Raw genomic sequence first — 25,073 nt, 5'->3', positions numbered from 1 at the left:
ATACAGTAAGTGTTAAGAGAACAGAGGAAAATGGGGAACAGAAAGGTTTTTGAAAGCCCTCAAAACCAAGGTCTGTGTTACCCTAATTGATCAGCTGAACTGAACCTACAACACCTTCACTAGCAGAGACTCCACGACTCTCCTGTGCAATTGATTTTAGTGTCTCACTATGACTGCGCATATTTCTTTGTTTATTCTGTCTCCTTTACTGCAATTTAAGCCTGCTATTTTCTCTCCCATCCATCACAGACACAGTAAGAAGGTTATTTCTTGCTATAGAAACCTATGTTTTTGAAAATGGCCCTTCACATCGCCCTTCAGCATCGGAAGAGCTTTGAATTCTTCAGTTGCCACTCACAGGTCACACATTTCCTATAGCTCTGATACATCTTGCCACCCCTGTTCATCTGGCTGCCCACTGCTCTGCCTCCAACATGTGGTGCTCAGAACTGGACACCCCATTCCAGCTGAGGCCTTGCAAACACATTCCAAAGAGGAAGGGTTGCTTCCCATGTCCTACAGGATCTACTCCTGTTTAGACACTGGAACATGACATTTGTTTTTCTCTATATAGCCTGCGATTGTTGACTCACGTTTAACATATTATTCTCAAGAACACCTTTCCTAAACTGGCCAGGTTTCCAGCCCTACTACCTCAGCTGTGAAGCAGGTTACTCTTACCCAACAGCACAAACATACTGTCATTCCTCCTGAGCTGTGCCCCACTCTTTCTAATGTGCTAAGGTCAATACCCATTCAGGACTTTTCTCTCATCCATGACAGGCCTGGTATGAGAAGACTCCCACATTGGTGTAACCTGTGAGTGACAAGGGACTTATTAAAAAAGAGTAATTGCCTTTTCGTGTCATCCTCAAAGCTACCATCCTCTTTCTCCTGTAGAATGTAACTGTGTAGCCCTGAAGAAACGTCTTTCCTCTGGCTTACTCATGCACCCTGCCCATGTTCCCCTTTCCCCCACTCTTCCTCTAGGCATCTCCCACCTGCCTGAAGTTACACTTGGAGAACCAACAGTGGAACTTTCTTCTCTCCCCTCCTTCGGGAGGCTAGGGGTGGCAATAGCAGAAAGCAGGCTCAAACTATCGTGCCTCCTGGATGACTCTTCAAGAGTTTAGACCTTCCCTACTATAGCTGAACAGCAGTTTAAAGACATCCCAGGCTTCCAGGTCTGACTGCGACAACTAACCTTCAACAATTACCACATCCACCTCTATATGCTTTGAACATTCCTCCTGCAACAAACCACTGCGATTTTCCAGTATTTAAAAATCCTCAAGCTTTACACAAGTACGTTCACAACCCCTCTTGATCCTTCACCACCTGGAGTTCAGAACAAGCCTGATGGTGTTTCGTGCAGGTTTCAGCAGCAAAATCCACACTGCTAGCTTAGTATTGAATGCACTGGGAGATGCATCACCCATCATCATTTTGCTGTGATACCTTCTCCAGCATCAAAATGGGCTTTAGATGTGCTCTCAAATGGCAGTCAGGGAAAGTGTTAACAGTGTCTGTTAACATATATATGTATTAACATGTATATAGTGAAAGCAGCCTCTGCAGGAGAAAATTCAGTGTGGCAGCTGGAGGGATGAGACCTAACAGCTATGCTAAGCCCAACATTCATTTTCGGGTTTAGTCTCTCCCTTTGTTGGGGTGGGGGTGGTGGAGGAGTAGAAGGGACTTTCGGTTTATTCCCTGCCCACACTTCAAAAGAAGTTAAAAAACCCCCAAACAAACCACACTGAATTTTTAGTCAAACTTGCTTTAATCATATTTAGAATCTCTCATACCCGTTGTGTTGCTAAAGCATGACAAGTGGCACAGAGAGACATGGAATTTTGCGTACTCTGAAAATGTCCCTCTGGAGAGGAATGAAAAGGAAATGAGGGGGTAGGAAGATGGCAGTATGTGTGCGTATCAATTAATGGTCAGAACTATCAGACTGAAGCAAAAGACTTGACTCAGAGTTAGAAAGTAAAGGAGCACAGACCACAGCCAGAGGACTGCTTGTAAAGGAGAGAGGATGAAGTTTCATTTTTGCAGCCAAGGATTGGGACATACAAAAGCAATCGGTATTTGTAAGTAAAGGAGAACTGGGGTCACTAAAACCAAACCTATGTTGCTTTTCTTTCCTGCACCATGTAACCAAGATCTCTTTGCTGGTCAGAAGTGCCTTCCTAAACTGTGAGAAGTATAACTAAAGCTAACAGTCATGTTACACTTCCATGCTCTGCTCTGAAACCAGGACAACATAGCTGGCCCATTTGCTTCCTTTAGGGAGGGAAGGCATGGAATATTGTGTTGCAAAGTTCTCCCTTTGCTGCTAGGGATGACCAGCAGGCCCCACCTACTCCTAGAGACACCTCAGAAAGCAGAGTGGGCAGCTAGAAGCCTTCTCCCAGACAACTCTGAAAAGAAAGAGAAAATGGTGATGGGGAAAAAACGTATGAAGAAACGGAGATGTAAGCACAGAGGATTTCTCCTGTAGGAGATAAAAGTATATGCAGGAGCTTCCCGCACTACAAAATGCTAAACTAAGTAAGTTTTGAAGCAAGAGTAATCTGGAATTTTCCACAAGAAGAATAAAGACTGCAGCAAAGCACATGTTCTAATAAAATACCAAGAAACAAATCTTGACTCAATAAAGCCATTGTCCTCATAGATTTCACCTTATCTACATAAAGATCATTAAAAAAATACTATCTATCTTACAAAACTGTCATGCAAAATATGCCCACTGGGGAACCAAACTTGCTTTTCTTCATTTAGAAATGGTTTTACTTAACAATAACAATAGCTAATGATATTTGATCACCTGTCAAAAAAAAAATTCTTTGTCCCAGATATCCTTGTATATGAAAAAAACTCTGAAAAGCAGGCATAACATTTTCTAAGACAGAAAAGATCCTCTCCCAAGTCGGTGCTGCATTCCCCTTTCAGACAGAGGCAGACAATGTATGCCTGTCCTTGGGAAATAAAAGAACTCAGGGTGGCTAATCCAAGCACGCTAACTTAAATTAAGGTTAAAATAAGAACAAAATCAAGCAAGTAACTGAGGCCTCTTATGCAGCCTGAAGCTGATCTCAGATTGCTAGCCACGTTACAGCTTTTCCCATCACTTAACCCATTGAACGACTCAGGTCCTAGGAGTTGAGCACATCCCTGTCTCATCGCTACTGCCCTCAGTATCAGATTGCTGCCAAAGGATGGAGAGAGAGAAGCAGGCACAGGACTGAGGCTTAGATAACAGGAGAACGTGAGAAATCACGGGATGAGATGGAAGAAGCTGCTGGACACAAAAGATGAAAGTGCAAGCAGCTAACAAATGCTACAGAGCATGTCCTGAAGGATTGCTGGATTTCATGGGTAGTTATGGTAGGGCTACACGAGAACCCTCAAGGGGAATATCAGGGACTCTTGCATGAGAACAACCCTGAAAGACCAACACTGTCTAGGAAACCGTATCAGTAACTCCACATAAGATCCAAACTACCTAGGCAGCCTTGGGAAATTTGAGTATGGACTTAGAAAAACTGGAAGCAGTGCAAGGAAAAAGCAGGGGTAACTGAGAGGAGACAAGGGAAGGAAACAGAAGAATTCATGTGCATCAGGGAAGAATAAGAGAAAAGGTGAGGAAAGTGACCAGCCACACGTAAGCAGGCTGCTGGCCACTATGCTTGGCTGGTCAAGCTCCAATCACTACAGTCTATGACATCTTAACCGTAGTCCGATTTTCTGTGGGGGTTTATGCACAGAGGATGGAGCTCCCTGTGCTGTCCCACATTTGTGAGCTGCTGTTTGTGTATGCAGGTGCTTGCCCAGCATCTCTACAGGCTGGGCTCTGAAAGCAGGAACCACAGCAGCCTCGCATCTAGTAGATTAGACAGGTATAATCACTTTAGCCTTGAAGCCAATTCATTGGATTTGGCTTAACAATATATTCCGATCTTACAAAATCTCCCTTCTGTCTCTGTCCTTACAAAGCTGAAACTCCTTGGTAAAAACCTGTTTTAAAAGAAATTAATCAAACAGTTTCATGCTTCTAAATTATTCAGAATACTGCTAATGCTTTCCAAAAAAATATGTTGTCTTCTGGATTTTCAGTAATTTCCCATAACTTTAAAGTCCAGCATGAACAAACCTAACTCCATTGCCACACAACTTACTTCAGTTTAGGTTATAGATTTTTGCCCTTTTAACACATTACCAGTAAAGCACATGAACAGGTAAAGTGTGCAGCAAGCTGCTCTTATGAAGGCAGGACAGAATTTTTCACTTAGCTACTAAAAGACAGCATTAGCGGGTCAAACTAACACAAAATCAATCACTCAGCACAGCAAGGGATTCTTAATTACAAACTTGCAACCTGCACTATCTCTGGGCAGGTTCTCACTGCAATATTTGGGCAACTAATCTGAGTTACAGCAAGAAACTGTCCTTTCTTAAAAGCCATTTTCACAGGGTATTTTTTCTGAAGTCAGAAATCGAGAATGAGACACGCACATTAAATATAACAGTTGAATCTGAAAATAAATGATAACAAACAAAGCCCTCCTGGGCTAAAATTTTTGATGCAGAAGCAGCATTCTGTTTTACACTGAAGTTCCTTGAAGTTTGCTTCAAATCAGCCTTGCCTACTGATTCAGTGAGCCCCAGGTGCTGAAGACACAGATGTTAAAACCTCAAAGCTCCCTTGCCTCTTTTCGTCTTCTCCATTCCCAGAGTTTCTAGCAGACTTCACTGCTTTTCATTTTCTAGTTCCTCCCGTTGCACATTCCACTGTAAAACTCTGCATCTCCTAAAGCCTCTATTTGAGCTTTTTGTTTCCCTGACCCATTTTTTTTTCTGAGCTCTTCCTTCTTGTCTGAGTCCTACTCTTCTACTGATGAGAAAGACATGGCTTGAAGGCACCATGGTGCTGGCCCCGTTGCCTGCCAGCAAGGCCTTAATATTCAGGGCCTTGGCCCCTGGAGATGAAAAGAAACACAGCTACCTTGTCATCTGTTTAGGTACTGAGTTCATTTGTATGTAATTATACAATTTAGAGAGCACTAGAGATGTATTAATGTTTTGTATTTCTACTTCTCTAAGGATCACAAAATTACAGAAATTGGTAATGGCAGGTAAATCACTGTGATTATAACTGCACCACAGAGTGTTATGGGTTTAGGGAGGAAAAAGTAACTTATAAATAATTAGCTTCTTATCCAGAGTTTAATTGTATTAGATCAGTATACCTCCTACTACTAATTAGGTGGCTACTTCTTTCATTTGCTTCGTGACTCAGAAAGTAGAGGATGGTTTTCATTGCCTCCATTAAAAAAAAAAAAAAAAAAAGAAATACTGCTTTTTATAATCCATCAACATAAGACACTGGTAAGCCAAGAACTACAGGTTTTCCAAACTGTTCCTGTATGAAACATCTGTTGTTGTGTACTGGATTACACATCTTCAACTTTGATATGATGAGCTACAGATTTTGCTGCTTGATAGTTTAAAAATAAATGTCATACTACTAGTGCTATAAAAAGGAAAGGGAATAAGAAAGGGAAGAGGAAAAGGAAAGAGCAAGATGAAAACGGGAAAAAAACCAAAACAACAAGCACATTACAAACTTAAAGGACAGTACATTCAAAAGCAGAAATTTGAAAACAGAACCTCAGGGGCACTTCCACTGGTTCCCCAGTAGCCTTAGCTCAACATTGATCTTAATTTTAAATTGGCAGATTCCTCAGTTCTCAGAAGGCATCTTCTCTCCATAGAGAGAAACTAGATTTCTTCTGAAGAGATACAAGCAACACATCATGGAAGATAAGGTGTCACCAAATGAAAAGTGGTATTCCTCAATCAAGACAAAGCCATTATTTCAGAAACACAAAATAAGAAAGTAACACCGGGTCTAAGATATCAGGCTGGTGGAACTTTTTATCGCCATCAATCTGCGTGCCAAGCCTGTCAAGACTCCAACTGAAGGGAAAAAAAATCATCTTTAGGAAACTTGGATGTGAGATAAAGTATTTTTTTAAAAAACAAAATATCTCTTCTTCCTGTTCAAAACTGAAGATATATTACAAGCAGGAATTAAAAGCAATATGAAAGTTATTACAGACATGCTCGTATTTTCTGATTAGCAAGCTACTAAAATCTGCAGGGGACTGCACAGGGAGACTTGATACGTGAACTTTACAATTAAATTCAGGTAAACACTCATGAAACCAACTGAAAAAAACCTGTTTTGTTTTAAAGTACAGTCATGAAACAGTCATTAGTAAGTACTTGAAAGCAGCATTCAGTCTGCAGAAGCTTTATTACTGAAAATGAATCATATCAAGGGAGGAACTCCAACTGAATCAAGTTTTTGTCTGGTGGTTGGGTTTGTTTTTTTTTTTGTGATACAGTGGCAACAAGAGCAACAGCACATACACTTAGAAAGGCAGACTCTTGGGCCAGTCACTTCAAGGCACAACAGTAGGTGGAAAATAAGGGAAGCCAAACAAGGTCTTCATCACTACCACACATTGCTTTGCATTTTCTACTGCAGGAGGCAGACAGAAAAATGTGCTCATCTTTTTACATGTTTTTTCTTACCTAATTTGACTAGGATTGGTTTTGTCCAAAACCTGTATCTTTCTGTGTGCCTGGTGTCTGCTGAGCAAGGAGGACTGACTTTCTTGTAGGCTCTTCGACACTAAAACTTGGGAGCAGCATAGGAACACTGTGTTTTTCCAAGCATTTGCAGTTTGACTGTAATATGGCAAAAAATTATTTATTCTAAAACAGTTCAAAATCTCCATTCTCACAATGCAGCACAAGTTTGGTTAGGGTGTAGAGTGCTAGTTCAAGTGAGCTCTCAAAGAAGTTTCACAGCTAGCACAGTCTTAACAAAAGAAGCCAGGGTCCTGGTAGATCAGACCCTTTTCAAAGCACAAAACACAAAGCCTGAGATCAATTAAAAAACTGCATCAAATCAATTTAAAAAATACAGTTCCTAATTTATGTCCACTAATGCCAGTTGGTTTCTTTGGCTACCATTAGCAATGCTGCAATCACAACATTTCCCCTACAGGTCTGTTTTCCTTGATTCTCCTTTGCAGAGTAAGAGGAAAACCACTCATCACCAACAGTCTTTCCAGAGATCTGGTGTGTCAGGTTAGATGCATGTGTATCGAACCCTCTCTCCTTCAAGCTAGATAGTAGCAGCCTGCCTGCTTGATACACAAACTGAAACGATTGCTCCTCAGGAAACCGATGACTGCAGTGCCAAACTGCCTTCCTCCTCCCCCTCAGAGAACTCCATCTCACCAGCTTTGATGCCTGAGAAGCAAGTGATGCACTGTTTCATTTTTCCTCTGCCATCTTCAGTGTTCCCCAGCTCATTCCTTGCCAGAGCCTGAAGTTCCATTTTCAAAATTACTTGCAAGTTCTGACACTCTTTCTCTTGCAAACTGAAGAGACATCTTCTGCAGTGCTTGTCCAGAAGGAACAGAAAATTACATTTTACATTGCAAGGCCATAATATATGCTTTGTTCCCATCCACAATGTGAGAAAACAATCCTTTTCTTGGTCATTTTGCACCTGGGTTCACTGATAAAAGAGTCTGGAAGGACTTGCTGGTTTTTCCCCTTAAGTGTGCAAAACCCCCAGCTGCAAGCTTTAGAAATGCATTATAAAACCTGATCCCTTTGTTCACTTTGCCTGTGAGTCACATCAGCTGAAAATGAAAGTTTAAAGAAAAAACCCACACTAAAACAATACTCTGAAAGTGACAACTCTTTCAGTATTGTAGCTCAGTATCATATTTCAGCATTCAATACTAGTCAGTAGTTTGCATGCCAGGGCCTGGCTGGGGTTGAAGAGCGATGTATTTCAGCCTGTGTTACAGATGTGTTGTCACCAGCTTTTTGATTCTCCCACCAGCTCCTGGGGGACAGCATACAGAGTTACAGAGTTATTATAGAGCAAAAGCAGTGCCCCTGCAAATACAAACACGCAGAGCGGAGAGCCAGGTTAAGTAGCCTTGCTAGGGAAGAACTGGTTTCCAGCTTTATTAAATGCAGGAGAAAGGTGTGCAGAGAGACAATCAGAAGATACCCTCAGCCAGGATGTATCAACTAATTCTCCAACACATAGAAGAACACAAGTGATTACATGGTGGACTTCAGTGTAATTTATCCAATGCCTACCACTGTACTCAGACTTCCCCTTTGTCCCCTCCACCAAGATGATTCAAGGATAGCGTTTATCACCTGTAATCAGATTACAGAAATTTCCAAGTGTATGCTGGACTTGTAAAAATAAGGTTTCAGTCTTGCACAATGAACACACTTCAGAACAAGGTGGAGAAAGTTTGTGCATGCAGTTCAATAGGTACCCCTGAGAACATGTTTCATTTGGATTCAGAAGGTGAGACCTCCTTCAGGCAATTCACAAGGCTTTATTTTCCAAGAAAAATTCTCTGTATATTTTAGAACACATTTAAAATGTGCTGACTTAGAATGCCCTTTGGTAAAAACTGTGCAGCATTTCCTCACGAGGAACTCCTAGTTAAAATAATTCAATACAGTGTATAAACACTCACATTCCAGGGCTATCAAGCCTGTGTATTGAGTTTGTGCCTATAAACTATCAGTGGCTTCCTGTAGCAGCATGAATTTAAGATGTAGCACTGATTTATATTGCCAAAGCTTTCCTAATATTTTAAACAGAAGTTGTTACTACATTTAACAGCTGACTTAACCAAACATTTTCCACCTTTCTTCTCTCTCCCCTCTCCACATTTAAACCGGTTTTCAGCTGCAGTGGTTTGTGTTGCTTCAAACACAAAATTGTAATACTAGCATCACAAAGTCTACATTACTCGTTCAAAACAATTTGTGACTTACGAGTGTGCTGATTTTAGGGAAGAAACTCCAAATGTGCATTAACATTTAAAGCAAGTCTTTTATACTACCCTATTCAGACAGATACCATCCATATCCACCTTTGTTCAGGTGACGTAAGCTGCACAGGTCAGAGCAATGCTGAAGTTAGAGAAGAAACAGGCAGATATACTCCCTCTTTCCAACCACATCCTAGCCCATTAGCTACAAGAAGCCAACTAAGATTAGAGCAAGGAAGGACAGAGAAATTGATCTCTTCTTACCTAGCTGATCGCTCAGTGACTTTGCTGGTACAGATTTCTGCAGACAGCAAGGAGGATGTGGGACAAAACGTGAAAGGGGATTGCAGAGTGTGTGAGATCCTTCTCCAGAGAAGCAGAATGACAAGTGCTTCCCTTGAGGTGACACACACAAAATGCAGAACACACAAACCCCACAGGTTGTCCTTCACCAATGTGCAGACATCCTGCATGAGGCATTTTAACACTTAAGGACTGGTTAGGCCTTGTGCTGTATTTCCTTGCAATCTGTCAGGGAATAGATCCCTTCAGTGCACCTTCAACAACAAACTGAAAACCACAGATAACACCACATGACAAGGAGGAACACTGACAACAAACCACACAGAAGCTGATGAAGTTATATGACAAGAATAATACTGTATTGTGAATATAGGTGTACAAATCATGAAGCACCAACTCCCCACTTTAATGTGAGTATTCAAAAAACTCTCCTCCAGAGTGCTTTCAGAGCATCAGCTACACTAGACTTTTGTTCCAGTGGTTCCAACAAAGTTTCTCTTTCTTCTTTTCTCAAACAAAATGCTGCTGAAATAGAGGAAGACTAATCTGGGGAAACCAAAGTTAGCCTCTGTGATTACACACCTTAGGCTTACTCTGGCATTTTCACATCTCAGTGCACAATTGCTTTATTGTTTTCCCCTCCTCTACAGACTGAAAACATTGATCCACCACAGCACTAGTGACTACAGGGCAAAACAGGTACAAGCATAAATTATATTATATCTATCCACCTTCCCCCAAAATCTTTAAAAAATAAATAATGCAGCATAATCAGAACAACAAGATTGACATTTTTTATTTGTACTTAGCACATACAGGACAGATCAAAACAAATATTAAAAGATAGCATTTGTAAACAAATATTTCACAAAAACTTATAAACTATCAAATTTGCTCTGAAAAAATTCATGGTTATAGCCATTTATAAATGTGTATTTATCAAAATCAAGTTAAAAACTACTTCATTTTAAAAACATCCCAAATGAAGATTCATTCATTCCAACAACTTCAGAGACCACAGATATAAGGCCTAATTAAAACAAATGCACGAGTGAAGATGGCACTATGATTTCCAGTTTAAACAAAACAAAAAAATCAGCAAGTGATCAAAATACCAGGCAATCCTATTCAAAGTCCTCGGTTTGTAAAATGTACATTCAACTTTGCAAACATCTTACTTTAAAAAAATAGAGCTATTTCACTGCATCATCCTCATGCTGCAATGTACCAATTATGTGCTGTGTTTTGAATCCACTCAGGAAAAAGTTCTCAGTAGGTAGTTTTATGTGATTGTATAGTTCACTTCCATAATCACATTAAATATAAGACACCAGCAGCACCCTTTTAGCAAGGATTCATTTTTAACATTCTTGCGTTTATAGCAGCAGGTATGGTTTTGGGGAATGCTATCCATGTAATCAGTAAGTAAATAAAAAAAAGTGTTCTTTACAGTGTTCTTTCCCTATATTTGTTTTCAAAATTAGGTAAGCACCTCTATTTTTTCTGCAGAACACAAAAATTAAAAGGAAATGACATCTGAACCTATAATTACCTCAGTAGGCTCCCTTTGTTGGTGGCCCACAAGCCATTTTGATTGCCAATGTGGATTCTGTTTATCTCCCTCCAAACTCCTATTTGCATGTCAGCTAAAATCAAGGTTTTCAAACTTCACCTACTTATTTCAAAAGAAATAAGATAATAAAAATAACTAAGGCACAAATGGCTGATCTTCAACAGCAGGCAGAGGGTGACAGATTTGGAAAACGGTAGAAATATTTCTGGTCTCAGGGTACTGAAAATTCTTACCAGAATTCACAAAAGGTTTTTCAAGACTTTTTTTTTTTTAAACAAAGATATGGAGAACACTTTTCCCAAGAATGTCCATGAACACTAAACAAGGATGGATGTACATACAAAGACACACACTTTATGCACAATACACTTTAAACGTAGTGCAGACAGACAAGGACCATGGAATGCAATGATCATCTAAGATGGCAGGTGAAATGAAGATGGCTGTTTTTCAGAGAGTCGTCATGAGTTTATCCTGGTACACCATGCTTTGGACTCCTCCTAAATTCTTCTGGTTCTGTTCCTGGATATACCGTAAATTGCTGTCCTCTCCACTTGTGGGGGGTTTCCAATATGGCCTGTCATCATGATAGGGTGGCCTGTACCATTTGCACAGTTATTGGTTAGTGAGAAATGGAAGTAAACTTAGGAGTGCTACACAGTAACATCAGCTCATCCAGCAAGTGCTAAGCATGCACATGGAATGACTGGCAGCATCAGTAAGAGAGGGAAATGCACCTATAGGTCCAAGGTAGAACCCACTGAAGCAACTGGCAATGTTTTAGCTGATTTCAAAATTGGCTTTCAATCAGAGCTCAATCATTAAAAACCCTCTCTGTTTTCAATGTTACAGACAAGCATAGTACATCAATGCTCCTGAATCCCAGAGGGATGGCGAGGAGAGAAGAGAAGGCTATGGGAAAACTAAATATGTGCAAAAAATAAGTAAAGTAAAACATATCATGCAAAAAGTTGAGTTCATGAAAGTATACCCTTAAAGCCCAAAAAGTTGAGAAAGCAATCCTATTATGAATGGAAATTGCTGTTCTGTAGTTATTGCCGTTCCTTTGGCACTGGTGCAGTTAATTACACTGGAGTAGCCTATAAGTTACACGTGCCCATTTTCTTAAGATGAACACCTCCAGTCTACAGTTAGTACAGGTATTTCTCTCCAACTATGTACTGAAACTCGCAAAAGGAAGTTTCACAGGAAAAAATAAGGAAAAAATATTTTTTTCATTATTTGTTTATTACTTATTGGTGTTTTGAGATACTAACTTCATCCTCTCCTACAGTGTCTCCTGAATCATTGCTGGGGAGTGTAGAATAAATAAACAAATGGAAATTTTGAACACTATGTAGAAACCACGATATTTAAGATTCCCCTATCACAAAAATGATGTTGCAATCATTATACATATAGGAGAAATTCTTTTCTGTGAGGGTGGTGAGGCACTGAAACAGGCTTCCCAGAGAAGTGTCCCATCCCTGGAAGTATTCATGGCCAGGTCTGGTGGGGCTTTGGGCCACCTGGTCTAGTGAAGGGTGTCCCTGCCCATGACAGGGGGTTCGAACTAGATGATCTTTAAGGTCCATTCCAACCCAAACCATTCTATGGTTCTGGTAATTTTTTATAGTAGCAGAAACACAGGCCAGGTTTAGACTTGACATTTTTGGAAATATTCTAAAGTTATATAATGACAATTGCTAATTGGAATTAATTTTTTCATAAGGTTAAATATTAAGCTAACTGCAAACAAATAATTTCACTGAACTAACGTCACTAAGAAGATTGAGACAATTCCACATACTATTTCACAAGTTATTCAACAAAACTTCCATATATAACACATATTGCACACGTGGTTTTATTCCAGCTCCTGCCCATTCTAGACTTTCATGCCCAGCAGAAAGAATTTCATACATCTGTAGCTTGATCTCAAATTCATGGTTGAATGGATTAATCTTTTCCAAGTCAAGCTATCCCAGATGTTAAATGTCCAATTCTTTCACATCAACTCCAAGTTAGAGTAAGCTGAAGCTTCCACTTGACCTACACACTGTCCCCTGACTGGGACAAAAATTCTGAGCACCTTTTTTACTGAGCTTGCATGACTGAGCTTTTAAATACTTTGTTTGTTTGTTTTTAGCTTTACAAGCCTTGCTGTAAAAAAAGCCATTGTTCATATTTCACTGACCTTAGTCTTTGCCCAGGCAGTGGAGGGGCTGAAGGGGAAGGTTGTCTACACATATTACAATACATTATTGTGTTATTTCAGTATCACTCTGTTCCAGGGGAGCTATTTGGCGTTAAAATGTCACAGACTAGTATTGTAAGTGATGAAATCTTGGGAAAAATTTCACCCAAACCTCAAATGATTTATAAAATCATTAAAAACTTCTTTTGGCAACCACTCTTCTGTGATGTGAAATTGTACATTTTAAATCATGCATAATAAAATGGACAAGTAAACCCTAAAATCAGGAAGACTTCTAAAACTGAAATATAGGCAAAGGTAATTACCCAACTTCAAGTCTCTTGTTTCTAGCATAAATGTAGCATCTGCTTTACTGCTATGTGCTAGGAATTTTGAGATGACAATGCCTATGTCTGCTTCTCTGCCTAGTAAGTATTTCTGATAACATACTTGCCTTTTTCCTGCATTCTCAGACTCCAACTCAGACCAAATTGTCTTTTCATACATTTTAAGCTCAGCCTAATCTCCAGAGCCTACCCACACTAAAAACAAAGTCTACCTCTTCTGGTGTAAGGATATAAATGTTAGATGAGTAGGAACGAAGATTAGGGTATTGGTATTTTTCAGTGAAGACAGTAATTATTTGTCTAAAAAAAAGTGAGTCACCTAAAAGTGTTACTTCTTATTAGGGTAAAATAGCAGCTGACTTTCATCACGTGTAATGCATAGACGCATATCCACTGGCAGGTGCATGCCTCCACTGTGCATTCCACCAAGGTGGTTTTAATTGGACTGAATTTCTTCCAAAATTTCTTTTCACTCAATCTCTCTCATTACTAGCTACAAGATAAAAAAGTATGCGAGAAGATAGCACAATAGCACATGCAGGAATATTTTTATGAAACAGTTCTCAAAAACTCAGTGTTATAATTTCACTAATTATCTGTAAAGTGCTTGTTAAATTGTTCCATGTACTTGTTATTTTCCCATATACATTTCTGCAAAAGATGATAAGTGTTGCACTGCAAGAATCTGCTTACTCATAACTTAACTTCACACTAAAATGAGCTGCTTCTTTGTCTCAGGAAATTAAATACTGATCAATTTGCAATTAGTTTTATTGAAGCTACTGAGCATCTCCCTATCCAACATACTCCCTATAGGAAATCACTGAAGTATTATTTCGAATTCTGCATGAAATATCAACCAGGAAAAAAAGGAGATTAGGATATTCCATAGCAAAACCTAAACAGAAGTTATTTAATACTGTCTCTACATCTCATACTTCTGTTTGCTTTTCATGTGCAGAGAATTGCCCAACATGGTACCAAAGCTCCATACTGATTAAGGCAAAGAAAGAAGTAATCATCTTTTTTGCAAAGTGAGGATTGCTTACCTTACGTTCACAGGTGTGTGTGGATGCCAGTGTGGCTGAGCAGGATGTATATTAGGATGATACTGTGGCTGCAAGTGAAAACATTGAACCTGGTTAATGAAATAATATTAAAACTTCCTATTAACATTTTCTTTTCCTGGAGCCACGAGGAACATGCTCCCAGGGAGCCCTAGAAACCCTACTCTTTCAGACCTTCTCCCATGTCATTAAGCACAAACACAAAGCCTCTTGGTGATGAGCTTGCTCATTGGGACACACTCATGGTAAAATGCAAAGAAAATTGCTTTTCTGTCTGACAGACCACCTGGCACATCTACTGCTTCTCGTAGAAAGCATATCAAAAAAAATGTCAACTTTAATCAGAGGTGGAGAGTAAGAAAGGTTACTGTTATAATAGCAGTCTTCAGAAGGTCACCTATCTTTTGTGACAGCATTTCCCTCTCATATCCATGAGATCTCGAGGAGAAATAATGAAACAAAATCACTAGTGAGGGTTTTAATAAAAAGTGTTAAGACTAAGTTCTCACGCACATACCCAGCTTGGAAGAAAGCACAGCTTTCCTTCTCAGTACCACTGACTGCCAATATCACAGATGAAAACCAGGCAAGGTTTTTCCTGAAGTGTATAGAAAAAACCCAACACACATCTGACCAGCAATGAACTCCCTCTTTGTATGAGGAAGATAATTGCAACTTCGAAATTGTCACGGATCATCCAATGTGAGAGGCTGCTCTAGACAAAAGCTTGCTCACAGAGCAGTCTCCTGGGGCCCATCATATTCACAGTCCCAAAGGATTTAACCTTCACAGAAAGGGAAGGGAAAGAGGATGACAAATGGAGCGTAATCAGCTTGCAGAGCATTCAAGAACACAGGGTAAGAAAGAGAGAAGAGTCCCTCTTCTTTCCCCTTAACCCAAATGTGATGCTGTTTATTTCTGAACCACCTCAGAAAATCTCACCCCAGAGTAAGTGGGAAAGGGGAGCAGAACAGATGTACTAATTAAAAAGAGCAAAAATATTTACCACTAAATATGAAAATGACAGCACTTTCTTCTACAATTGTTATGCTCTTACCTGGTAGTTATGGACTTCAGGAGTACTTTTAGCACTAAGAGAGAAAAAAATTATCTTTATGTAAACAGTACATCTATGTCACAATATTTTATATTTCAGGGTTCTACTCTTCAGGGAAGTATTACAGTAAAGTAGAATTCATATCCTTAAGGACATTAATATTTTATTCAAGACATACACCACAGCAGTTAGTACGTGAAAGAGGGTGAGAAATTCTTTTCTTCACTTTACATTTTAAATATGGGAACAAATAATGCTTGATAAGCTAACATAAGAGCAGTGAAAAACAGGAAATATGTTTTATTTTAGTCTGATCTCAAACATAAAAATTAAAAAAAAAATATTAAATAACAGAAGCACTTAAAGCCTCACAGACAGTCCCCAAGAAGAATCTGGTGCTGCATAACGATAGGTGCCAAAGCAATACATCCCACACCAAAAAATTTGTTTCTGTAAATCCTAACGCAGAAATCATCTTCAGAATCTTTTTAGCCCAACAACAGCAACTGAGAGATAGAGAGAACTTGGGCAGTCACTTACCACAGTTGTGCTGCTTTCACGGGATTGTTTGCTTAAAAAGAAAGAAACATAAAACCTTAAGACAGGTGAAATATCAGTCATTTTGCAGCTCTTGTGATTACAAGAGTTGTTACACTAGACTTAAGTGAGTCCTCATACTTGCACAAAAGTGTCTGAATGGCAAGTGCAGCCCTGTGCTTTCTAGCAGTCCTATGCAAGATCCTAAAGTATGAAACAGACACAAACCTTCCTATGGTCCTGCAAGAGCCAAAGCCATTCAGAGATGACAGCAGACAAGCATATCCTTCCCAAATGTCACAAAAGGACTTCTGGCAGAGTATGCTCTGCACAATCAGAACACTACTTTTCTGACCTTACTGTAAGCTACCATATCAGTACCACTGAGTCCCTTGGAAATCAGAAACTATCCCTTGTAGAAATTGTCAATATCTTATAGAAACCAGAGAATTCACAAAGCTGCTAATGGCCTGTGTCTTATTAGAGGGAAAAATGGTAGCCAAAACAGCCCATCAGTTGGGAATCTGGGAAGGCACTGAGCAATCTTGAGCAACAAGGTCTTGGCTTATGCTTCAGACAGGCTGGAAAGAATGGTGAAGAAGGAAGTTGAGTAACTGGGATGTATCATCTCTTTTTCATGACAAACAACACGTTTTTCAAGACCACTGAAAACTGTCAGTGATACAGCTGAAAATCCAAGTGTCTGCTGAATGCAGAAAGTGGGTAACAAAGATAATGAGACTGCAGAAGTCTCAAAGAGACAGAGCTAGAACAGAGTCCAACCCTTGTGGGCTGCAGCTAGATACAGGTCTCAATGGCCAAGAGATGCATGAAAGACAATCTACAGGAAGTTTTTGCATTAACTTAACAAACATGCTGTTGAGCTCTCTGAAGGAAGATCATCTGGGTATGACAGAAGCTCTCACTGGTTGTAATGCACAGAGAAAGTAATTGAGCATAAACCACACACTCTCTCTTCTCCTTCTGTCTCACAGACATAAGCACAGAAGCTTGAGACACAAGGTATGACCTGTAGGTCTGACAGATCCTGTAACTGCAAGAATAAAATTAAAAGAATTCATTCTTTCACTTATGGCATCACCCACACTATATAGTTGGCTCTCATGTATCACCTAACAGTGCCTCACAAATTTAAAAAATCTGCACTTCCATTAAAAAAACTCCTTACATGTACCAAGGAAGGAAGTGGGATAGGAGTCACAGCCTCTAGAAAGCATGCATGCTTGTTACCCTTTTCCATCTACTGTCCATGAGAAACAAATGTCCCCATAATACCACAAGGATTGTTCATATAACTGTAGTTCATATTCTGGGAATGCAAAGGAGTGCAAAAACATTCTAAGGAACATCAGCTCACCCTGCTCCATACAGCAACGATACCTTCAGGCTCAAGAAATATAGAATTTAGAGGGGGTTGTCCTTCCTATGTTTTTCTACAAGGAACAAAAATCTCAGCTTAAGTTTGTAAGGACAAATTACAAACCCACAAAGAAATCAATTCCTTGCCATACCATTCAAATTCAGCATATCTCAGCATAACTCTCAGGGCAAGGCAGCTAAGGTCAGAGTCTGGATAGGTGAATAACATGTCATTACAGTCAGGAAAGTAGCCACAACTGCATAATGAGATTGCTCAATAACCCTAAAATTGTCTGGTTAGATAAGCAAGTCAGTGAGGCTTTTGGACACTCCCCATAACATATGCAGTTCTCCTAAGAAAATGTGACTTGCTTTCCCTTACTGGGTTTGCTACAACTTTTCTTTCCTCCCCAATGGAGCCACAAAAGAAACCTCCTCCTTACATGGGGGTGGAAGAATTAAGTGTAGGTAGAGATTAAAACCAGAAGGTGGAAACAACTCTGACTTTGGACAAAAAAAAGACCCATGGACCTTCTGATGTTTTAGGTGATCTGACATATTTTTCTTTTTATATTGTGGTAGAGATGTCATGACTGTAATACGACATTTCCATGAGTTAACAGGACACCTACATGATCACTACAGTGAACACGTGTAAAAACACTTACCCTTAAAGGTTGAATGCCTTCGAGAAGGATATCGCTTGCTGGGCCTTCTTTCAAATGTACTAGTTCTGCGTAATCTTGTCCCATGTGTGGCTTGATATTCTGTCCGCCCACTTAAAATACAGAAATAAACAAAGTAAACTAGTGCCTTCTGCTGGATGCAGTATTTACTCATTTTATAAACATAAATATTGTTGTTACTTCTCTAAATACCTGAATCTGAAGCGTGATCCCAGCCTTATGAAGTCGGATCTACTAGATTTACTATTTGCTGGGGCTCGCAATCTGAAGAAAGCATGGTGCTCCACTGCACACTTCCACAAATGTTTGCACGTTTTGGCACTGTCTAACCGGAAAACAAATGTGTGCTCTTGCTCTCTGCCCTAAATGCAGAAACAAAAGCTTTGGAAGTTGGCATGCATGGTATTAGTCATTGTCCTTGGTAGGAGAAATACAGCCTGGGTCAACAGTGTGCTGAGCCTCCCTTGTGTTCTTACCAGCCTAAGCACACACCACACTTTGTTGGATCAGGCCCTAGTAAGGGAAAAAAGTTACCTGTTCATCATCTTCTACAACCACAAGTGTTAGTTTGCTCTTTTTAAAGTCCATTTTTGTGATTTTAGGCCTAAACACAAGAAGTAAAAAGAATAAAATTAAAAAATATTAGAATAATTTTATTTCTGCAACTATTTCATATTTGAGAGTGGTACTTCTAACCAGGCCAATCTATCTCCAGATTTGACCTTCAGATTTCAAACTTGCAGATTCAACCTAAATTACAAAATACAGTCAAGGTCTCATTATGTAAAGGAGAAAGATTTTAGCATTTTAACAGAAAGGAATATGACACAAAAACAGATTACCAAAAAAATAAGCCTATTTTGTTGGCTCCTTCAAAGATCAATATGCCTGTTGGTGTCAGTCCAAGAGCATATTCGCAACCATCTCTTCCCTGCAACCAAGCACAGAATAAATAATCAATATGCCATTATCAGCGCAAACCTCGCTAACAGTAGCATCGCAAAATCCATACGTCTTAAACTAAACCGTAAAGTTTGCATATTTTTTTAACGTCAATGAGCAGAGGAATATGCACCTTGCACTGGGCGCAAACTGGCAACAGGAGGCTGCAGGGTGCCCTGTGTGGGAGGGGGCCACGTGCTGCCCCAGGTGGCTCTGAGGCCCGTGGAGACTGACCCACACCAACACTGTAGCCAGGGGAGCCCACACCTCAGCTCACCCGTGTTTAAGAGCAGGCAGCACTTGCCAGGGGAAGGAGACAACAGGAAGAAACTGAGGGTCACAGAAAAGGGCATGCGGAAAGGGACACTGTGGGAGCACGGCTGGAGGAGCACCCTCGGGAGGAGCACTGCAGGTGGGAAGTATTTCTGAGGGACCACAGGGCAACCCACACCATAACAAGAACACCCCTCAGGCACTGACCCACACAAGGGCAGGGACCCCACACTGATAAAATTATCACATGGATCTTACCTTAACTACATGCATATCTACACCATACATTTCTAGCCATTTAGCTTTGTTCAAGTAGCACAATTCAGCCTGCGCCGGGCTCTTTCCCCTATGAACATAAAACGTATACTTCATGGTAAAAAAATTTATGTCCACTTTAAATGCTTTAAAATTCAATCTCCTAATGCTTTTCTTTGGGCCCTTAATCTTAATGACACTAAATGGTATTTCAAGCTTAGCTTACATTTTTACACTCCTCCCTCCAAATGAAAATAAATCACAGGGACGAAACAGAAAAAGGTCTCAAACTGCCAATAAGGATAAAAGTTCAGGTAACACAGCATCACTGAAATGTACCGTATTTATTAACAAAAGATAGGAAAATTTGTTTGCTACCTCCCTGAACACAAAACTTTATGTTCACATGTGTGAAAGAAGGAGAGAAAGAGAGAGGGGATTTATTTGCAACATAAACAGGAAAAAGATCTGACTCCTTAAATTATTACAAAATAATTCAAAGAAAAACTAATAAAAAATGAAAACTCACTCCAGCAACCTTCTCTAAATTACTGCTTGCTTTTCTAGAGAACGGGAAGGATCAATACTTCTCAACTGACAAACATAATCATCATTTCATGTCTGTTGAAGGGGTTTGACTTTGGAAGAGAAGAAAGCCCACACTAGAGACTGTTAGAGACCCCACTCCCACACAGGTACTCTACCTGCACTCTTTCCATTTCTGAAAAATGTCAAATTCCATTGCTTCGGTCTGGTTTGGTGCAAACCTGAATTCAGACACAAGCTCTGGTGTGTGCTCAGGGTGCTCACACTCTCCCAGCTCAGCTGAAATCAATCGAGAAGTTAAAAATATTAAAGATCTTGGGATGATCAGAAACATTTAATTCCATTATTTCTAGAAAGACAAGGACAGAAGGTTTTGAGTATGTTGTAGAAGAATGTATTTGTGCCAACATTTTAAGTTAATACCCCATTCTGCCACTCCCAGCCCAGGAAATTAAAACCAGATTTTACAACAGAAGTCAGATAAACGCATTTGCAGGAGCAGCGTTTGGTTATGGGATAGAATTCTGACATTCAAGAATGTTATAACTAAACCAGCTTAACTGGAGCTGCTTCTGTGGATTTTAAAGCACTTAAAGGAAATAAAGTTTCTATTAAAAACAATCATCAAGGCCATACTGTTACTTCCTCTCATTGCATAATTTTCATTCCAAAACACTTCCCATTTTACTGCATGCTTTGTTATGTTACTATTCATGCCAAAATATGAAGGGAATACCTGGTCTTGTGAAAGCAGTGATAAAGTTGTGCAGTTTTTTTGAAACCACAGTGGTGGTATAATATTTAGATTAAGTAATTTTTAAGGAAAGAAATGCTGAAACATCAACATAATTGGAGAGGTGTTGCTTTCTACTTATATGCTTAGGCCCTGGTATTTTCTTTTCTAGGAGCAGAACACTTGCCAGTTCCAGTGAGCTCAGCAGGAGATGTAAGTGCTGAGCATTTCAGTGATTTAACTTAACTGTCTTGTGTCTGTGACATGCTTTGCTCATGGAGCCTCTCAGCTATACAAAGAGGCTGCAGCATCACTGCCTTGGGGCTGTGTGGCAAACATCAGTAGAAGAGACACTGTTCAGTAATATCACATGTCATTTGACATATGATTTGATTCCCCAGCCAGGCCTTTGTTGGTGTTTCTTAACCGTTTACTGCTATTACTACCAAACAGTAGTGGTATTTTGGTGGTAGTAGTAGTAGCAGTATTTTAGTATTACTACCAAAATAAAAACTAAAATTAAGGCAGAGGGAAACTAAATCCCCTGAACAAAGCTGTTTTATTGCTTTAGGGCTCCTTTACACTTAACAGTTGCAAAAATTTAATTCACACTCAGACTTCAAAAATGCCTAGCAGGATCCAGTAGTATATAGGAAGTTACACGCAAAATGCAGTCTGTTGACTGACACCACCCACTAGGTAGTTTTGAGAACTTGAGCTTTGCTCAAACACTTAGCAGTCCTGAGGATATTAAATAAATTGAGTTCATTGATCTTCATTTCTAATAATTACTGCCCCATACACAATTTTTTTTTCTAAACAGTCATCTTCTATGATGACTGTTACAGTATTCCTATTTATAAGACTTTTTCCTTAATAGATATTTCAGCTCTATGGCTGTTTCATCAAAGCTGAATATCTGTGTTAAGTAGTATTTAACACAGATATTGCTAAGAATTACCAGCAGTCCAGTCTCCAGTATACAAAAGGGACCCACAGAAAACCCATTAGCAAGGAGGACTTCAAGAGGAAAAAAAAAAGTAAAAATCTGAAGTTTGATATGTTGACAACCATCTAGGAAAAACATGGGAGATTTCTCTACTAGTTAACTGAGAGAAAAAGTGGGGAATGAAGGCTGACTGTGCTGTAAAGAGAACACAGAATGATAAGAAGAATCATGAGCTTGTAGGACAAAAGATACACAGAAAAGCCAAAGTAGTAGTATGAGGTAAAAGAAGAATATCACTCTTGTTTCTCAATAGCTGCATTCACTGATTATTTCTTTTCAAGGGAACAAACTATCTAATTTTTTTGATCTCTAACAAATAGATCTTCAGAGTAAGAGTTTCACCAGTTCCCTGCATAGGGTAGCAAGGCAGCAGAAGGGATTGTCGCAGGCTCTGTATGAGGATGCTGTCACTACTCTCATAGAATTACATTCCTTGAATGACTCACCAACACTAATATTTTTCAACACAAGGGCAAAGTAGAAGACCCATCTTTTTATTTGTGGTTTTATGACAAAGTATCATGCTTTGGCATACCTATTCTCTTTTTTGTGGGGTGGAGTATATCTAGTAAAACACTAAATCTACCCAGCAGCAATGAGGTAGTTAAAAACTTACTGTAACAGTGACAATTCAAGTTTGATGACAACCTTTCTGTAGACAATCTCTAAGTGAAGCATACCATTATGTATCTGCTTCATTTCTTTCACAGGACTGGCAACTAACCAACACTACGTTTGAAAGATGATTCATTCAAAACACCAACCTTGAAAACTGCTATTGGAAACAAAGAATTACTGGAACAGAGCAACTTAATTGATTATTTAAAAAAAAAAAAGAAGTAGTATGTAGTTTAAAGCTGACCTGTGAAGTGAAAAGGCTTATTTTTCCGAGGCTTAGGATACTAATGCCTAAAGAGCCACTTATAGTTTTCTCTTTGCTATTAGGAAAACCACACTAAGAAGCAAGACTGGATTTTACAGAGTAAATGTAACGTGCTGAGGATGGACTAATTGACCTTCCTTTGTACTCTTCTTCTTGATTAAGTTTCCAATGTAAATAAAATGTAGCAAACTTTACACCAAAATTGCTAATTATTGCATATATCAGCAGAGATAATGAATTAGTTGAAATAATTTTGGATAAACTTATTGTGATGTTGTTAAAATAGTGGAAAACTGAAACAGAAAAAAAAAGGCAGCAAAAAAGCATAAAAGTGTTTTCCCACAGACAGTGTCAAGGGATATTAGTTTTGGTACCTAGCTGGAGACATCATAAACATGATGGACAGCTATCATATTATGTTTACACAGTAATCACAGGTGACAGTTACTACCAAAAATGTTGAGGCATCAACCTATTATTGTTTGCCTGATTCTCCTTGCTTAGACCAGGGGTGAGGTTACCAGTCTTTTCATCTGTGAAAATGGAAGCAACAAATCAAAGACAGGCTCCATATTTCCTCCATCTCAAAAAGACAAATGGAGTTTGCCTGCAGTAGTTCTTTGCACACATAACAGTCACAGCTGTGCCAGACTGGTGCAGCAAAATAACTCATTACCTTAATATTTACATCCGTAGCTGTTAGCAACTGAATTCCCAGTTTTGCCTGCCAAGTCCATCTAGAATCACTGAGTTATCCCCACTGCTGTATTACTCTACGAGACTCTGCCTAAACACTCCTTATGTCATGGATGCCATGGCCTAACCACCAGAAAAACAGGAAGAGAACTTTTCATCTCAGTTCATGTTGTTGCTAACATGGTCCAGCTCACTGAACTTTCTTTCAGAAAAAAAATTAACTTGATTTGAGCTTCATTACACCAGTTTCCTTCCCATTTGCAAAACAAACTGCCTGAACAGAAATGAGTATTTGTATTAACATGTTTGCAACAACTAAAAAAAAAAATACATTTTCCTACAATAAACTAATGAAACCCAGTGTCCTAGAATTTTTATGAAATCTTGTAACCCTTGCTCCTGACACAGAAGTAATCTTAGTTTTTACCTTTCCATATAATTCTCTCCTCTCCAGTACCTGCCACCTTGCGCCCCCTGCCCTGTAACCATCTCCTTGTGTTACACACTGGGCATGTTTCCTTTCCCAAGCACTGTCCAGGCAGCAGGAAGCCCAAGTCCACAGGGACCCACCTGCCACAAAGTGTGTCCTGAAGGGCCAGCTGGCTTCTCAGGCTGAAGGGATAACACCGTGCACACATCACAGCTTCTCCCTCAGTGGGGAACTATTTGGGGTCCTTCTTTCCTGGTCAGCCCTTGGTTTCCACAAACATTTGTCTAAGCCATGCCTTAGAGGCTCCTTCCCCTTAGCAAGTGTGCTGATGTTGGCTAATGTAGCTCAGAAGTTATGAATGGAGGCAAGTCAAGAAAAATAATCTCCCTAAAACTCTCCTCGGGAAAAGGAAGAACATTTACACACTATCAGTGAGAAAGCATTGATAACAAAGAAAAAGAAACCAGTAGGTGAGTTTTCTGATACATGAAGACAAACCACTTTCAGAAGATTGCATACCTTGAAGACACAGAGCTGCTAGTTCAACAGCAGTTTCATACGGGCATTTCAGTCTTAAAAACAAAAAAACCCAAACTGTAAAAATCACGTCTCTTGTCAGTAAATTCCTGTTGCAATAAAGCTAAGAAGTAGCCTGATATAGGAAATGGAAACATTAACTTCCACAAACTATTACTGATATGAAACATCTACAATTAATTTTAACTTGTGTATGATTATTTCCTAAATTGGTACATTCTAATTAGCATTAAACATGATACACTTCACCACAAAACAAACTTCAACTAATAGAGACAGCATTAAATTGACTAAAGAACCATTTTTTGCTTCAATACTGTATTTTGGAACATATGGTTTTGAGATTTTTTTTCTGTAATTAAAAACAAAATAGAACATGTGTGAATTTATTGACCAGGGTAAGACTATAAAAACACAAAATATTTTCGCAGAGTTGCTCTGAACAGGAAGTGTTGCACTTCAACTTCTTCCTCCTCTATTTTAACTACTATACCGAAAAAATATGGCCAGCCCATGTTACATTTTCAAGTCATAAAAAGCAGGACAATTTTGCTCTCTTTACACATTTCCATCACCTGGTCAATCCACCAAAATTTTTACCCATTCTATTTGTCAATAACATTGTCATGATACACACTAAGTCCTTTATGTCTGTACTCTAAAGAAAAACAAAATGCATGTGGAACTGTAAATCATGTTCATAATCTGTGCATGAATACCATGAC

The 25,073-nt window shown here is 39.3% G+C and overlaps 1 protein-coding gene across 4 annotated transcripts in view; it reads right to left on the bottom strand.

Moving 5' to 3' along the window:
• EPB41L4B (erythrocyte membrane protein band 4.1 like 4B) overlaps positions 1–25,073 on the bottom strand; it is a 170,823-nt gene that overhangs the window by 76,788 nt on the left and 68,962 nt on the right. For 3 of the 4 annotated variants that reach the window (XM_050330019.1, XM_050330029.1, XM_050330040.1), the window contains exons 6-15: positions 24,331–24,383; positions 20,219–20,339; positions 19,518–19,605; positions 18,887–18,975; positions 18,579–18,648; positions 18,237–18,406; positions 18,027–18,136; positions 15,982–16,012; positions 15,442–15,475; positions 14,367–14,434 (exon numbers count right to left, since the gene is read on the bottom strand). In XM_050330019.1, coding sequence (XP_050185976.1) covers positions 14,367–14,434; positions 15,442–15,475; positions 15,982–16,012; positions 18,027–18,136; positions 18,237–18,406; positions 18,579–18,648; positions 18,887–18,975; positions 19,518–19,605; positions 20,219–20,339; positions 24,331–24,383 — 834 coding nt within the window. Of the gene's footprint in view, positions 1–10,127; positions 11,372–14,366; positions 14,435–15,441; positions 15,476–15,981; positions 16,013–18,026; positions 18,137–18,236; positions 18,407–18,578; positions 18,649–18,886; positions 18,976–19,517; positions 19,606–20,218; positions 20,340–24,330; positions 24,384–25,073 lie in introns of those variants that run through there. The other variant, XM_050330049.1, reaches the window with a different exon arrangement.

Source organism: Myiozetetes cayanensis, unplaced genomic scaffold (genome assembly GCF_022539395.1).
Source record: "Myiozetetes cayanensis isolate MyiCay16 unplaced genomic scaffold, myiCay2020 scf1, whole genome shotgun sequence".
NCBI classification, from domain to species: domain Eukaryota; kingdom Metazoa; phylum Chordata; class Aves; order Passeriformes; family Tyrannidae; genus Myiozetetes; species Myiozetetes cayanensis.
This window is presented reverse-complemented; position numbering and strand designations above follow the sequence as displayed.